At 38.4% G+C, this 17255-nt stretch overlaps 1 protein-coding gene across 3 annotated transcripts in view; it reads left to right on the top strand.

Annotated features, from left to right (window-relative positions):
- Positions 1 to 17255, top strand: part of MALRD1 (MAM and LDL receptor class A domain containing 1) — an 808982-nt gene that overhangs the window by 151949 nt on the left and 639778 nt on the right. For all 3 annotated transcript variants that reach the window (XM_059183995.1, XM_059183996.1, XM_059183994.1), the window contains exons 16-19: positions 10984 to 11136; positions 11541 to 11646; positions 12119 to 12486; positions 16145 to 16557. In XM_059183995.1, coding sequence (XP_059039978.1) covers positions 10984 to 11136; positions 11541 to 11646; positions 12119 to 12486; positions 16145 to 16557 — 1040 coding nt within the window. The remainder of the gene's footprint in view (positions 1 to 10983; positions 11137 to 11540; positions 11647 to 12118; positions 12487 to 16144; positions 16558 to 17255) is intronic.

The following is a 17255-nucleotide window of genomic DNA, read 5'->3' as shown; positions in this document are numbered from 1 at the left end:
TTTCCTTTCCAAAGTATATATGTGTGTGTGTGTGTATGTATGTATGTATGTGTGTGTGTGTGTGTGTGTGTATATATATATATATATATATAATTAATTATATTTACTGCCTTTAGCTTTACTCTCCAGAATTTGTTTGATTCACTTTCATCAGGGCCTTGCTGTCACCATCAAGCAGAAAGTGTTCTCATTAAAGTCATCAATGATCTAGAGCCAGTGGACCTATCAACAGCATTTGACACCAATAGATTAATAGTCACTTGACTTGATCTCTATGAAACTGGGAGCCACTCTTGATCTTTCTCTTATTTTCATGTCTTAATCTTGCCACTTTGGTTATTTTCTGATTTATATTTCCAGCCTGGACTTTTCACCTGAACTATAGACTAATTAATATATCCAGCTCTCTATTACATGATCACTTGAATACCTAATAGGAATCTCAAATATAGCAAGTCCAAAACTGAGGTCCTGTTTCCTTCTTCTCCCCAAAACCCTGCTTATTCATAGTCTTCTTCATTTCATAAATGGTATTTGCATTGTTTCAAATGCTCAGGTCAAAGACTTGGAAATCCTGTTGTTTCATCTCTTTTTCTCATACTCCATAACTGATGTCACTTAATTCTGTTATGTCTGTCTTTAAAATATAACCAGAATGCCTCATTTTTGTCTCATTGTTACCACCCTGGTCTAGACCATTATCACTTCTTATCTGAAAAATTTTAAAATATTTTGTTTATTTATTTGACAGAGATCTCATTTGGGCAGAGAGAAAAGCAGAGAAAGAGAGGGTGGGAAGCAGGCTCTCTGCTGAGCAGAGAGCCTGATGTGGGGCTTGATCCCAGGATCCTGAGATCATGACCTGAGCCAAAGGCAGAGGCTTAACCCACTGAGCCACCCAGGTGCCCCTTCTTACCTGAATTTTTGAGGTATCCTTTTCTTTTCTTGCTGATGTCACCCACTTTTGCCTTCTTTGAGTACAGTAGCCATGGGGATGAGATTAAGTCAGAATTTGTCACTCTTCTCCTTAAAACATCCCAATTGTTTCCAGTATCACAAAGCCAAAAAAAAAATTAAAATGACCGCTCTAATTTCATCTGTTCCTCTCCCTCACTTACTCTTCTGGAGACATCATAGACTCTGATATTTCTGGAATATGAGAGGCATGCTCTTGCCTCAATGCTCTTTTCCTTTATCTTCCTCTGTGTTGAGTCATCTTTACCTGCATAGTCACATGCCTTGCTTCCTCACCTGCATCTCCCAGGAGTCTCTGGTTGCCAGCTTCTCTATGACACTTCCCTTGATCACCATCTATGAACACCCTTCTCTGTAATGCTCTATTTCTTTCTTTCTTTTTCTTCTTTGCCTTATTATCATCAAATGAATTATATATATTTTACTTTATTCTTTTGTTTTTTCACTTTTGTTGTTTCTCCCCTAATGTCCCTACCTTTCTCACTCACATTATTTTAACTCCATGAGGACAGAGATATTTTTTTCTGCTTTCTTTCTCCCATTTTACTTTACTATGTTCTTAGAAGACCCTGTGCCTGTGCCAAACATATAGCATGTACTCAGTACATGTTTGCCAAACGAATGAAGAGTGAATGAATGAGTATATGTTAGTTATTCTGTTGTCTTCATTGCCTGTTTGCTTATAAATTTCCCACACTAGATTCTAAGCTCATTATTGGTGATTTCTCTCTCTCTCTCTCTCCATATATATATATATATATATATATATATATATATATATATATATATATATACACACACACACACACAGTATTTAATTTACTGTGTGTTGAGAAATGTGAAAGGTCTGAAACTTTCCCCTACTTATAAGCTAACAAGTTAGCCTGCCATAATTTCATGGATGCTGGCAAAGTAGGTGAGGCTCCTGGCTCAGGACAAAAGGATGTATGATTATGGTGTAACACACAGCATAAGTGTCAAGATTGCCCTTGTTCCTCTTGCTCCCTGAGCCCCAGGATCAGCACAGAGAGGTCCAGGTGGATATACACTTGAAATGGCTTTTGCATCAAAGCTAAGAAAACCCGAGTTTATGGAATCCAAATCTTGTATAGTGGGATTCAAGCATATGTGTCTGTCCTCTGAGGAAGACATTTTCCTTATTAAATCATACAAGGTAATAGCTTGCCCTCTGTTATAGGTGGAGTCACTACCTCTGTTTATCCTTAAAAGGATGCTCTGGAACAAAGGGGTGGTTAAGGGCTCAGCTTATAAGATATGCACAAACATGAGAGACCCATGGAGAATTGTGTCCCAACACTGTCTTTGTTGGTCAGATTACAGGAGACCCTTAAAACCATATGTAGACTAAAGTAATTAATCATTTTTATTTCAAATGCAATAATTTTGAATACCAGATGTTATTATTTATGCATTGGTGCTCCTTTAAAAGATTTCATTACTTCTATTTATTTATATAGACATCTTTTTTGTTACATGGTACTTTTTTTTTTTTAAAGATTTTATTTATTTATTTGACAGAAAGATCACAAGTAGGCAGAGAGGTAGGCAGAGAGAGGGGGAAGCAGGCTCCCTCTGAGCAGAGAGTCTGATGCGGGGCTCAATCCCAGGACCCTGAGATCATGACCTGAGCCGAAGGCAGAGGCTTAACCCATTGAGCCACCCAGGCTCCCCTACATGGTACTTTTATACATATTTCTTGACTACATTATATTTTAAATCACTAGCGAATATTAACTATTGATGAAGTCTATAGTTATTTTAACATTATTATAACTTCAAACATATAACCATTTGAACACATGAAAAAGCCTGAAAGATCATGTTCTAAAATAGTGAATATGGTATTAATGCATTTGAGGTTTATAATAATCTTTTTTTTTTTTAAGATTTTACTTATTTATTTGATGGACAGAAATCACAAGTAGGCGGAGAGGCAGGTAGAGAGAGAGGAGGAAGCAAGCTCCCCATGGAGCAGAGAGCCCGATGTGGGGCTCAGTCCCAGGACCCTGGGGTCATGACCCGAGCCAAAGGCAGAGATTTTTTAAACCACTGAGCCACCCAGGCACCCCTATCATAACCCCTTTTTAATCAAATAAAGTACAGCCTCAATGAACTTAAGACAGTGCACTAGAATACTCAGTTAACTTTTGTCCCCCGTCATGCAACTTTCAGGAGGGTCATGAAATCTAGCGAAAGAAAGAAACTTCCGGAGAGATAATGTAGTGGACTTCCAGTTATTATAAACATGCCTCTGAGATACTGCAGGTTCAGTTCCAGACCACTGGAGCAAAGCAAATATTGCAATAAAGCAAATCAGTTGTTTGGTTTTCCAGTTCTGTTTTCACTATGCAGCAGTCTTTTAAGTGTGCAATGGCATTATGTCTAAAATAACAATGTACATACCTTAATTAAAAAAAAACTTTATTGCTAAAAAAAATGCCATCATCTAAGCTTTCAAGGAGCCATAATTGTTTTGCTGGTGGAAGTTCTTGCCTCTGTGTTGATGGCTGCTGACTGATCAGGATGATGTTTGCTGAAGATTGGGGTAGCTATGACAATTTGTTAAAATAAGACAACAATGCAGTTTGCCACATCAATTGGCTCTTCCTTTCACGAACAGTTCTCTGTAGCATGTGATGCTGCTTGATAGCATCTTACCCTCAGTATAACCTCTCTCAGAATCGGAGTCAGTCCTCTCAAACCCCGTTGCTGCTTGATCAACTAAGTTTGTATAGTATCCTGTGTCCTTTGTTGTCATTTCAACAACCTCCATAGATCCTTCCCCAGGAGTAGGAGTAGGTTATACGTCCAGGAAAACCACTTTGCACATCCATAACAAGCAAATCCTTACTTGTTCAAGTTTTTCTTTTTTTCACTTTTAAAACCATCATTTTTGGCATTAATACATTTTTTAAAAAAATATTTCAAGTTTTTATTTAAATTCTAGTTAACATACAGTGAAACATTGGTTTCAAGAGTAGAATTCAGTGATTTATCATTTATGTGTAATACCCAGTGCTCATCTCAAGTGCCCCCCATCACCCATTTAGCCCATCCCCCGCCTACCTCCCCTCCAACCCTCAGTTTGCTCTCTGTAGTTAAGAGTCTCTTATGGTTTGCTTCCCTCTTTTTTCTCTCTTTCTTTTCCCCCTTAGCCTGTGTTCATCTATTTTATTTCTGAAATTCCACATATGAGTGAAATCAGACGGTACTGGTCTTTCTCGAACTTCTTTCATCCAAGCTTTATTAGGAGATTGCAGCAATTCAGTCACATCTTCAGGCTCTCCCTCTAACTCTAGTTCTCTTGCTGTTTCCACCCCACCTGCAGTTACTTCCTCCACTGAAGTTTTGAGCCCCTCAAAGTCATCCCCGGGAGTTAGAATCAACTTCTTCCAAATTCCTGTTTATGTTGACATTTTGACTTCTTCTCATGAGTCCTGAATGTTCTTATTGGCATCTAGCATGGTCAGTCCTTTCTAGCAGGCTTTCAGTAGTCTTTGCCTAGATGCAACAGAGAGGAGTCACTGTCTTTGGCAGCTATAGCTTTATAAAATGCATTTCTGAAATAATAAACCTTGAAAGGTGCAATGACTCCTTGATCCGTGGGCTGCAGAATGGATGTTGTATTAGCAGGCATACAAACAACACTGATCCATTGTATCTCTCCATCAGAGATCTTGGGTGACCAGGTGCATTGTTACTGAGCAGCCATATTTTGAATCTTTTTTTTTTTCTTTCCCCTGAGCAGTAGGTTCAACAGTAGGTGTAAAATAGTCAGGAAACCATGTCATAAATAGATGAACAGTCATCTGGGCTTTGTAGTTGCATTTATAGAGCACAGATGGGAGATTTAGCATAATTCTTAAGGGCCCTAGGATTTTCAGAATGGTAAGTGAGTTTTGGCTTCAACTTAAGAGTCACCAGCTGTGTTAACCCCTCACAAGCCCCTAACAATAGCCCTTTGAAGCTTTGAAGCCAGGCATGGAGTTCTCTCTTGCTATGGTAGTCCTAGATGGCGTCTTCTTCCACTAGAAGGCTGTTTCGTCTACATTGAAAATCCATTGTTCAGTGTGGCTGCTTTCAGTAATGATCTTAGTTAGCTAGATCTGCTGGAGATCTTGCTGAGCTTCCATATCAGCATGCGCTTCTTCACCTTAGACCTTCATGCTATGGAGATGACTTCTTTCCTTAAACCTCATGAACCAGCCTCTGCTAGTTTCAGACTTTTCTTCTGTAGCTTTGTCACCTTTCTCAACCATCATGGATGGAATTGAAGAGAGTCAGGACCTTGCTCTGGATGAGGCTTTGGCTTGGGGGAGTGTTGTGGCTGATTTGATCTTCTGTCCAGACCACTCTGACTTTCTCCATATCGACATTAAAACTGCTTTATTTTCTTATCATTTGTTTGCTTAAAAGTGCTTAAAAGTCACTTTTAATTTCTTTCAAGAACTTTTCCTCTGCATTCACAGCTTGGCTAACTGTTTGCTAGGTTAAGAGACCTAGCTTTTGGCTTATCTCAGCTGTTGACATGTCTTCTTCCCTAAGCTTACTCATGTCTAAATTTTGATTTAAAGTGAGAGACATGTGACTCTTTCTTTCACTTGAAGAGTTAGAGGGTACTGTAGGGTTATTAATGGGCCTAGTTTCAATGTTGTTGTATCTCGGGGAATAACAGAGGCCAGAGGAAAGGGAGAGAGACACTGGGGAGTGGCTGGTCAGTAGAGCAGTTAGGACACACACATTTATTAAGTTTGCCATTAAGTTTGAGTGGGCACTGTTGGTGGTGCTTCAAAACAATTACTGTGGTAACATCAAAGATAACCGATTATAGATCACCATAGCAAATATAATAATAAAAAGTTTGAAATACTGTGAGAATTACCAGAATGTGACCAGAATTACCAGAATGAGGTGAGCAAATGGAAAAAATGGAACCTGTAGACTTGTTTAGCGTAGGGTTGCCATAAACCTTCAATTAGTTAAGAACAAAAACAAAAGTAATATTTGTGAAGTGCAGTAAGACAAGTTATGCCTTTATTATTATACAGTTTAAGGTCTACTTCTAGAGCATGCCCTGTAGTTATACATGTTTAGATTTTATATGATCTTGCATTAAAAACTCAAAGCACAGTGCTTGGCATGTAATAGTTCTAAAATTATGTTATCATTATTATTACTTTAACTACAAATGCAGTCTAATTTTTTAAGAGCACAGACTTTGACATCAGGTCTCGGTTGGAATTTTGTCAGTAATAATGACCCCCATAAATTATATGTTAATCCTCTTTCACCATTATCTTTCTCATCTCTAAAATGGGTGCAGAAATATGTTCTGTATTTAAGAGAATTAGAGACGATGTGACATATGCAATAAATGGATGTCTTTCACACAACAGTTATGTCTTTACTGGTTTAGATTTCTCTGTAAACTACAGTGTGCCCTTCAGATGGGCTTTAGGTTTCTTTTCTTTTTTTTTATATATAATTTTTTATTTTTTATAAACATATATTTTTATCCCCAGGGGTGCAGGTCTGTGAATCACCAGGTTTACACACTTCACAGCACTCACCAAAGCACATACCCTCCCCAATGTCCATAATCCCACCCCCTTCTCCCAACCCCCTCCCCCCAGCAACCCTCAGTTTGTTTTGTGAGATTAAGAGTCTAATTTTTACAATTACCACTTACACGTTTAGCCATTTTTCTTTTTTTTTTTTCCCCCTGAGAATCTTTTGTTCACGTGGCTGAAACCAGAGTGGGTTTGGAGTTCAGCTACATGATGTGTAAGAACATATGTCCTCCTATAAAATTTTGTTTTCTTTTTCTTTCCTTTGTTTTTTTTTTTTTTTTTAAGATTTTATTTATTTATTTGAGAGGAAAGAGTGAGAAAGAACACGAGACGGGAGAGGTCAAAGGGAAAAGCAGTCTCCCTGTGGAGCTGGGAGCCTGATGTGGGACTCGAATCCAGAACTTGATCCTGGGACTCCAGGATCATGACCTGAGCCGAAGGCGGTTGCTTAACTGAACCACCCAGGCACCCTGTTTTACTTTTCTTTAAAGCACTTACCTTAACTGAGTAATTATTAATTAATTATTAAGGTGTTTTTTTTTTTAATAGCAGTTTTAGAGTCACAGAAAAGTTGAGGAAAAAGTAGAGATTTTCCATCTACCTCCTCTACCCTCTCTCTCTCTCTCTCTCTCACAAACACACACACACACACACACACACACACACACACACAGCTTCTCCTACATCAGCATTTGGCAATATGGGAGGGTGAGGTGCGGGGGGGGGGGGTTTGTTACAACTGATGAATCTACACCGACACCCAGTTAATCACTCAGAGCCCATAATTTATATTAGGATTCACTCTTGGTGTTGTACATTCTGTGGGTTTGGAAGAATGTGTGGTACAATCTGTCAATATGGTGTCATGCAGAGTATTTTCATTGCCATAAAGATGCTCTGTGCTCCACTAGTCAGCCCTCCCCCCACCTCCAACTTCTGGCAGCCACTACTCCTTTTACTGTCTTCACGGTTTTGCTTTTTCTAGAATGTCATATAGTTGAAAGCCTACAGTATGGGCCTTTACATACTGGCTTCTTTCACTTTGTAATATGCATTTAAGTTTCCTCCATGTCTCTTCATGGCTTGATAGCTCATTTCTTTTTAATGCTGAGTGATATTCCACTGTTCCACTGTCTGGGCGTACCACCGTTTATTTAACCATTCACCTACTGAGGGACACTTCTGTCGCTTCTAAGTTTTGGCAATTAGGAATAAAGCTGCTAAAAAAAGAGGAAAAAAAAAGCTGCTGTAAATATCCATATACAGGTTTTTGTGTGGATTAAATTTTTGAGTTTATTGGGTAGATACTAAGAAGCACTTTCCTATAAATTTTCAAGTCTTTGCATGGGACCCAAATTATCAGCTCGGACACTTTCTACCTTTCATGTTTATGGCTTACACATGATTTTCTGGAGGGATCATCTCAAACCATCAAAGAAGTTCTGACAGTGAATTTGATATAAGGCCATCTGATTCTGTATTTTTCCCCCTCACAAGGTTCCTTGGCTCCTACATAAATTTATCTTCTTCTGTCTCAGTGCAAAGCTCTCAGCATGACCGTGATAGTGTAAAAGGCTGGAGCTGTGTGTCAGTCCACCGAGCATCCCCGGCACCCTTTCCTCAGGGGTAGCTACTGAAATTATATTTATGCAACTAATAGAGGCAACAAGGGTCATTTTGCTGAACATTAATAAAAGCTGCTGTGGAGTCACTAGCTTTTAACCCATATCCATAGAAATAGGTAATTTTAAAAAATTTATATCAACAGACATTGTCTTATGAACTTAATAGCTCCTAGCACAAAGCTTGGTACAAGATAAACCCTGTAATAGTGGTAACTGATTGTTCTTGCAAATTATGAGGATAACTGAGATGATGATATGATGATAACTGAGAAAGTTGATCGTGAGGCTCCAGAAAAGTGAACAATTTTTGAACCTCAATTATCAAAATGTACCAGGATATTGTATTTTAAGTCAGGAAAAGACATACGTAATTTTCAACAACTGTTCTAATGAAGTATGTACTTGGTAAACAGCTAATCAGATTAATTTCAGGTGACCTTACTACATCTCTGATCATCTTAGGTGAATTTTAAAGTGTGTATAGAAATCTAAATATTTAGGAGCAAAGTAGATGAGACAGGTGTATTTGAAGTTTAACAACATAACCATCTGTTAAAGATTGATTTTTTTTTTGATGGGCTTTATCTAGAGAACTAGTAAATTGCCATAATGGTTCCTGAAATTTTACTACCATTAGAATATTCATTTATTTCTACATCAGTACCTTCCTGGACAGTAGACAATAGAGGATAAGGTTCCCTTTCCAGGTAGCTATGTAGGATAACTCTTCCAGAGCAGCAATAGCTCCTTTCCTTTCCTTTGCATAAAACAACTCCTGGATCCTCTTCTTCTTCTTCTTCTTTTTTTTTTTTTTAATTTTTGGATTGTCTGAAATAGCAATAAAAAGCAATATATATATATATATAGCAAAAAAAAAATTGCTTTCCCAGGAATTGAAATGGCACCTACATATTTTGAAACCCCTAAAATCTGGATAATTTATATATTATATATTTATAAACAGAGATGGCCTTTGAAAATATAGTCTTAAATATTCTGAGCATTTATCCCTAACTTATCATAATTATCATTATTATTTTTCACCTTTGAGCAGCATTTAATTGTCTCTCCACAAATTTGTAAACTTTACTCGAGAAATCTTCATTCTAAGTATAATTTGTTGATCTTTCTGATTTCTAATAAAATATAGTTATTCCCTGCTTATTAAAGTTGATGCAACATTTTATTATTTGTGTCCTTTCTCAAGATTTATTTTTTTAAATAAAAAAATTTAAAAATTTTTAGAGATTTATTTATTTTAGAGAGGGTGGGGGGAGAAGCACAGAGAGAGAGTCTCTAGCAGGCTCCCTGATGAGCACTGAGCTTGATGGGAGGGCTTGGTCCCACAACCCTGAGATCATGACCTGAGCCAAATCAAGAGTCAGATGCTTAGATGACTGAGCCACCCAGGTGCCCCAAAGTTGCTGCAACATTTTAAAAGTATCGTACATTCTCATTGATTTTTGGTCTCATTTTCAAGTTACTCTGCCAGTAACTTGATAGAAAGCAAGCATATTTTTGAAATCAGATATTTTATAGAAACTTAAAATATAATACTTCTAATATTTATAAATATTTAAAAAAATTGTATTTATAATATTACAGCTCACTTCACCTTCCTCCCTCTGTAGGTAAAGCATTTTCAAAATTGAAAATGATTTATCATTAGGTTCAGTGAGTGATTTATTGTATACTTTTGTTCCCTAAGCTTAGTGCTTTCTTCCTAAGTCTTTTTATAAGGGAACATCTATGTAAATTACTACTGTATCCTTGGATATAAATAACCAGTGACCAAGGATTCCAGTGCAACAATCATCTGTAGGAGCAAACCTCATTTTGTGTTGTGATATATAGTAACACTGAATGTCCACACTGAACAAACTCAAATTGTGCATTTTGGGTTTATCTTTCTTCCAGAATCATAGCAATTAACAGTTATTGTCAATAGTAGCAGAAAGAATATTAGATTTGGGGTGAAAATCTTTGGATTTCAATCCATTTGTACAGTTTCCTAACTCTCTGACCTTGGTTAGATCAGTAACTTCCCTGAGCTTTCCTTTCTTCATCTGTAAAGCGGTTATAATAATAACACTTTCTTCATTGGGCTGTTGTGAAAGTTGGATCTATATAAAGCATTTAGTACAGGGTCTTTGACATAGGTACTTATTAAACATTAGCTATAATTCAACACTATTATTATAACTTCCCAGTCCTGCCTTTTCTCTTCCTCTTATCTTATGGCTTTTTGGAAATTAACTGGTGAATTCTGAAAAGTGGGTCAAATTATTCTTCTCTACACAAATTACACAGTGCTTCAGGAAATATTAAGCTTTACAAAATTGCTGATGAATGTTATATTAAATTTAATCTGGATTTTTCAAATATTGATATTTTGGGGAAGTAGCTACTTACCATATTTTAATGTAAAATAATCTGTAGGAATAACTAATTCTTCCAGATGATGTCATAGCAGCAGAGAAATAACACGAGTATCAGAATAAATTAGGTAGAATTTAGCAATTCTATAACCAAAATGGCTATTAATACTCTTTCTTTGAAAAAATATTTGGTAAAAATTTAATTTCTTGAATTGATAATTCTGCCTTATCAATTTCCAGTATGAAAAGCACAACTCTTTTTTTTTTTTTTTAAAGAACTGATAGGATCCTTTTTTCCCTCCAAGATGTCTTTTAATGTACTTAGAGAGGTTTAACAAAGTGATAGTTGTACCCTTTCTAAAGTTTGTGAACACTTCGGAGAGTCACCTTAGGAGTCACATTTTGTTTTTTCAGGTTCCAGATGCGACTTTGAAGCAAACAGCTGTGGTTGGTTTGAAGCAATTAGTGGGGACAATTTTGACTGGGTATGGAACTCTAGAAGTAACCTTTCCACTGAATTTGAGCAACAGGCCCCACTTTGGGATCATACTCACAGCACAGCTCAAGGTAAGAAACAAGGAGAGGCTGGCTGTCACTCCTCTTCACCCTCGGTCAGGTCTGTTCAGAGAAAGAGAAGCATTTGAAGTTCTATGCAACAAATAGTGTGACAGCTCAGTTATGCTTATGTTTGTTATTATGAAGTGACTCCTTTATGGGTGGTGGGGAGAGATAGAGATATATAGATATAATTTTGGCTGAATTCACTGAAATCATTAACTTTTTGCATCATTTTAACCTAGAGGGGGATACGAGTTTAGTTCCTGCAAGAGCAAATTTGACTAACAATCACTTTTATTGATTTTTAATGGTTTAGTCTTAATTTTAATCAGACACAGAGTTTAGGATGGGGTTAAGGGGCAGGTGTGTCAGCTCAGTCTGCTAACTTAAAATTTGTATTTGTGTCCCAATAGGGCATTTTATGTTCATTCTGAAGAAAAGCAGAAGCTTGTCACAAGTTGCCAAACTCCAGAGCCCAACCTTTAGCCAGGCGGGACCTGGATGCACGCTTTCCTTCTGGTAAATTCTAGAAACTGTGGTCAGCTACCCTTACAGCCCTGTGGTTGCAGGCACACTCCTGCACTTATCAGACTTTATGATTTGCCCCTGGTTTTGCTTTAAAAATAGGTATTGTGTTAGATTTACACAGTTAGAATTTTTCTTAGGAACACATTGTCAGCATTTGTTGTGTTCTTTCTTTGGAGGAAAGGGACTCTTTCCCTCCGACAGTCGATTATAATTTAATTAACTCTGCCTCCCCTAGTCTGAACTGAACTCCTTGAGAAAGGCTCCCCGGGTCCTGCGAGCCAGAGTGTGCCCCTCAGCAGATAAGCTCTCGCGTATGAGCAGCCGCAATTACTGCAGGAAAGAAAGGCATCCGTTGTGTTAGCTAATTATTAATTGGCTGTTGATCAAGCGGAAGAGCCCGTAAGTTAAAAGTTTAGTCTGTGCCATAAATCATTTCCATTCCTTGTGTTGCCTCTTTTTTCAGGTTTTATAACTACGGTCTGTCAGTGGGGGCCGCTGAGCTCCAGCTACACGTGGAAAATTCCAGTGACCCCACTGTACTCTGGAGAGTTTTATATAACCAGGGCAACCAGTGGTCACAGGCGACTGTTCAGCTTGGACGCCTCACTCAGCCCTTCCATTTGTCGCTAGATAAAGTCAGTCTTGGCATTTATGATGGAGTCTCCGCAATTGATGACATCAGATTTGAAAATTGTACTCTTCCGCTTCCTGCGGACAGCTGTGAAGAGCCAGATTTCTTCTGGTGTCGACGCAGCAAAGCTTGTGTAGAGAAGCTTCTGTTATGTGATCTGGTGGATGATTGCGGTGATCACACTGATGAAGATGACTGTGGTAATTACTTTATTATTTTTCTTTCTCTCTCTTTTTTTTTTTTTTTTTTGGTCCTTCTTATTTTGATAGTGGGGATCTTGATTAGTTCAGTGTTTTCTAGCCTGTTGAGGCAAAGACATGAAGCATTGTTCCAAAGTTGATGACTACGATGAGTGATGAATTAGTTGAGCTACCAATATTTGTTATGGTGACTGAGGAACTAGTTACTCGAGATACAATGCTGAACACAACTACTGAGTCTGAGATCTCAGGAAGCTTACAGTCTAATCGAGGAGATGGATGTTATTTGAATATTTAAAAAAGAAATACAATCTGACAGCTTTGATGGGAGATACAGAGAGGGAAGCTGTGACTTTTTATAATGGTATTGAACTTCCTAGAGGTGACAACTTCGCTGAGCTCTGAAAAGTAAGAAGTCAGAGTGTCTGTGCAAAAGCCCTCATAAGTGACTGCATGGCGGACGGAGGCCAGCTAGTGTGGCTGGAGGGGGCATGTGAAGGGGATGGGGGCTGCAGCACGAGGACAGGAATGTGGGGGAGGCCAGATCTGCAGATCTTCATTGTCCATATTAGGGAGGTTTTTCTTCATCTGAAGGTTTTTAATAAGGAAGGTAATATAAAAAATTGGTATATTAAAGCGTGTCACTGTGGCTACAGTGTGATGAGTGGGCTGGAGGAGAGTGGGTTCAGAAGACCCATCAGTAGGCTGTTGCGGTGGTCCCTGAGGACGGGTTGGCATCCCAGCTGGAGTGATGGAGATGGAGGGATTGCTATTTGGGGAAATGTTTGGAAGGAACATTTGATGATGTTTTGGCTACAGGGAGCAGAGATAGATAAGCTGATAGATAGGTTGTCAAAGATAAGTCTTGAGTTTCTGGTTTAAATTACCACAAAGCTTATGGTATCTGATGATAACATGTGTTCTACAGTTTTATGAACCTAGATCCAGAGAGTGCCCACTGCACGTACTCCTGAAAATGAATCAGAAGCTTATAGCTGTTTTTTTTTTTTTCAATTACAAAAATCATTCAGAAAAAGAGTTTGCATCTTCCCTTGTTTGGAAATAGCAACAATTCTTAAAATTCAAGCTATATGCTTATTACATTGAGAGGCTAATTATAAATCAGAGAGAAGCCATAAAATGCTTGGTACATCATAGGAAACCCTGCATTAAGAAATTTCCATATAAAGTATTGTAGAGAGTCCTGCATATATGTGGTCTTTGATACAGTCAGGTGGATTGAAGTCAGAATTACCATGTGTCTCATTACACAACTAATACTTGAGTGGATAGAAATAAAGTTGATAGTTTAGACAATGGCTAACACAAGAAATGTTACTTATCCTCAAGGTAATTTATTTGTTCAGATTTAGAAAGCTTTTTCATCTTTTTGAAGCTCTCTGAATCCCCCTCCTCAAAAAAAAAAAAATTGGTATGTTGCTAAAAATAAGCAAATTATCCTTCAAACCACTCAGGGCTAACTTAGAATGGAATTACTGGCAGTACAAATGTAATATCAGAATCTTCTTGTGACTAAATATTAATGAAAGAGAATAGGAGTGGCATTAGATGGTGAGTTTCTCTCACAGCTGTCCATATAGACATATTATTGGTTGGAATAGAACCATTAGACATCCAGAAATCGCTGTCATGTTTCCTAAAGTTGCCCATGTTTAGAGACAGGGTCTTTTATTTAAAGGTGGAGTTGCACACATTCCCTACAGATCGCACATACAGTCCATAGGAAGATAGGCAATATCAAAATCTGTTGGCTTGAGTGCCAGTTTTATATGTCAAAAAACTTAGCAGTTTGACATTCTCCTTCTGCTCCACAACCAAAGACTGACACCTGGGGAGTACAGCGCAGGTCCCCAGTTCACGTCACAGCTGGGCTTGATGAGTCACAAGTGAGGAAATATCAAATGAAAGCTCATCTTTCATTTGACATTTACTCACTGGGTTCCCTTCATTAGGTCTAAGCTCCCGTTCTGTGGTTTGCAGAGACAGATGATCTGTTCTTGCCTGGCTGCATTTATCCGCATATGCCTGTATTTACTGTTTCAGAATATTTATTCCCCTTTGGCAAAAAGTGCATTTACTAAGATGAATAGTTAAAGGACAGCTGACATTTATTTAAAAAAAAAAAAACAACCAACTTATGTAAATGAAGCCAAAAGGTAGAACTCCTCGTTAATTCTAAATCCTGTTCTTTCTGCCCAAATAACGCTAAATGTATATTCTCTGGCATTTATTCTACACAAATCCTGGGTGTTAACAAAAATGCTCACATCCCCCAAAATGAATACATTCCTATATTATGCTAGAAATTACAGTAGATTGGCTAGTTGACAAGGGACAAGTCAATTCTTCGTAAGTGCTTTCAATTCTTCTAGAGACTGAGGGGAGTTTAAAGTTTAAAAGCTCCAGCTCAAAGGAGCCGCAGTGGTGGGAAGGAAAAACTGCCTCCCAGGGGACACAGCACAACAGGAAGGAGAGAGGCGTGAGGTGTTTAAGCATGTGGGGAAGATGGTATATGAGAAATGAAAGGATAGTTAGGGACGAACAGGAAGTTAATTTCATTTGGGAAAGGGGAAGATTGAAAGAAGAGTTTAGATTTAAGTTTAGATCAAGTGAGTATATGTTATAGGAATTTGAATAGAGGAGGAAAATGATAAATTGCCATGGAAGGTGAATGAATGGTCGTTCTGGCACTGGGGCCAGGAGACATTTGGAACTGGGCCAAGATGAAACCAGAGGGAGGAGTTTTTCAGCATGAGGTCTGGAAAACATTGACTTCAGAATCCTTTTGGGTGCTTGTTAAAAATATGGATTCCTGGGCTTCACCCCATATCTGACAAGCTAGTACTTGTATGGGGCTTCATCATGGAGTGGGCGATTCTACCATCCTTCAGGTGATTCAGGAAGACTGAGCCCTATTAAAATATGACTGTTCTCAGCTCTGCATGTTTGACTCACCAAGGGAGATGATGAAGTATCCTGATATTTGGTGCACGATTTGCACCAGTTACATCAACATCTCTGGGGGCGCCCGGGTGGCTCAGTCGGTTGAGTGTCCAGGTCTTGATTTCGGCTCAGGTCTTGATCTCCTGCTTTGGATTTCATGCTTAGCGGGGAGTCTGCTTGACAGTCTCTTTTCCTCTGCCGCCCCCTCCTTCCCACACTCTCTCTCTCTCTCTCAAATAAATCTTTTTAAAAAAATTAACATCTCTGGAGATGAATTCTGGACCTTGGTGTTTTTTGTTTTGTTTTGATATTTAATGTTCGCTGGTGTTGGGACATTCGGCCAAGGTTGCAATCAGCTGAGCCAGGAGTTGGGCGCCTGGAGCTAGCCGTGGTGTCATGATCATTTGCATGGAGTCACAGTGCTAGAAATGATGAAGGGCTAGGCGTGAAAGGCATTTGGAAGATGATGGCTAAAGTAATGCTGCCTTCAGTCTATAAAATATTATTGTGTGATGTAAATCTAGGATTTATTCACCTTCTAGAAACTTTAATGTTGCATTTAAAAAACAATTAAAATGGTTAACCATGTCAGGAGCAAAATATCAAAGAGTTTTCTTAATTGTAGTTATTTTTGCCCTAAATTATTCATTCATTCATTCATTCATTTATTTTCTATTATTTAATGCAATTTCAGTACCTGAACTCCAGTGTAACTTTGAAAGTGGAATTTGTAACTGGGAACAAGATACAGAAGATGACTTTGATTGGACCAGGAAGCGCGGTCCAACTTCGACACTTAATACAGGGCCCATGAAGGATAACACTTTGGGCACAGCTAAAGGACACTATCTCTACATAGAATCTTCGGAGCCACAGGTTTTCCAAAACAGAGCTGTTTTGCTCAGCCCTGTCCTCAATGCCACCAGTACAGAGGGCTGTACCTTCCGCTTCTATTACCACATGTTTGGAAAGCACATTTACAGGCTGGCCATCTACCAGCGAGTCTGGAGCAACACAAGAGGACAGCTGCTGTGGCAGATATTTGGGAATCAAGGCAACAGATGGATAAGGAAACACCTCAGTGTTTCCAGCAGGCAGCCTTTTCAGGTATGGATAATGGATTTCATTATGTGTGTTTAAAATGCATCAGAATGTCTAAGGAATATGAAAGATTCCTCTAACCTTGAATTAAAAGCAAGTGGAATTTGATCAAAGTTACTTCGAAATACATTTATCATTCAATTAAGGGTGTACCAGAGCTTGTTAAGTTGTTTTCCTCCTCGACTACCCCCAATAATGTGTGATTAAAATTTCTAAAGGTGGACACATGGTATTGGCAACAGCTGCAGGTCCCTCTGACTTGAAGTCATTTTTCTACTGAAATAAAAAATCTGGAGGGAAAAAGAGTTCTGCACAATTTCTGGTGTTCTGCCAAATGTTCAGATTCTAAGATCTGTTATTTTGAATATTTCATTTGACTTCTCCCCATTTTGTAGGTAAGTAACAAAAATTCGAGAGGAGTGCGTGCTTTGTTGGAGAATCACACAGCTACTCTGGGACCAAGCCAGAGGTCAGTCTAGCTAGGTCTCCCCACTCCTGGTGGAGTAGTCTTTACTTCTTTACTCTTGAGTCTCGGACCTTCTCCTAAAAGGAAAACTTAGAATGGCAAGTTTAAATGCTTATGTGACTTTTGTAGTTTGGTGAAGGAGTTTTCCATCTATTATCTCTTTGATTCCCTCAGCAATTCCCTCAAGTGGGTAAGTCTGGCTTCCTTTTTGTCAGTTTTACAGATAGGAATAAAAAAA

The sequence above is a fragment of the Mustela lutreola genome, chromosome 8 (assembly GCF_030435805.1).
Source record: "Mustela lutreola isolate mMusLut2 chromosome 8, mMusLut2.pri, whole genome shotgun sequence".
Classification (NCBI taxonomy): Eukaryota; Metazoa; Chordata; class Mammalia; order Carnivora; family Mustelidae; genus Mustela; species Mustela lutreola.
The sequence above is the reverse complement of the archived record's forward strand: the minus strand, read 5'-3'. Positions and strand labels throughout refer to the sequence as shown.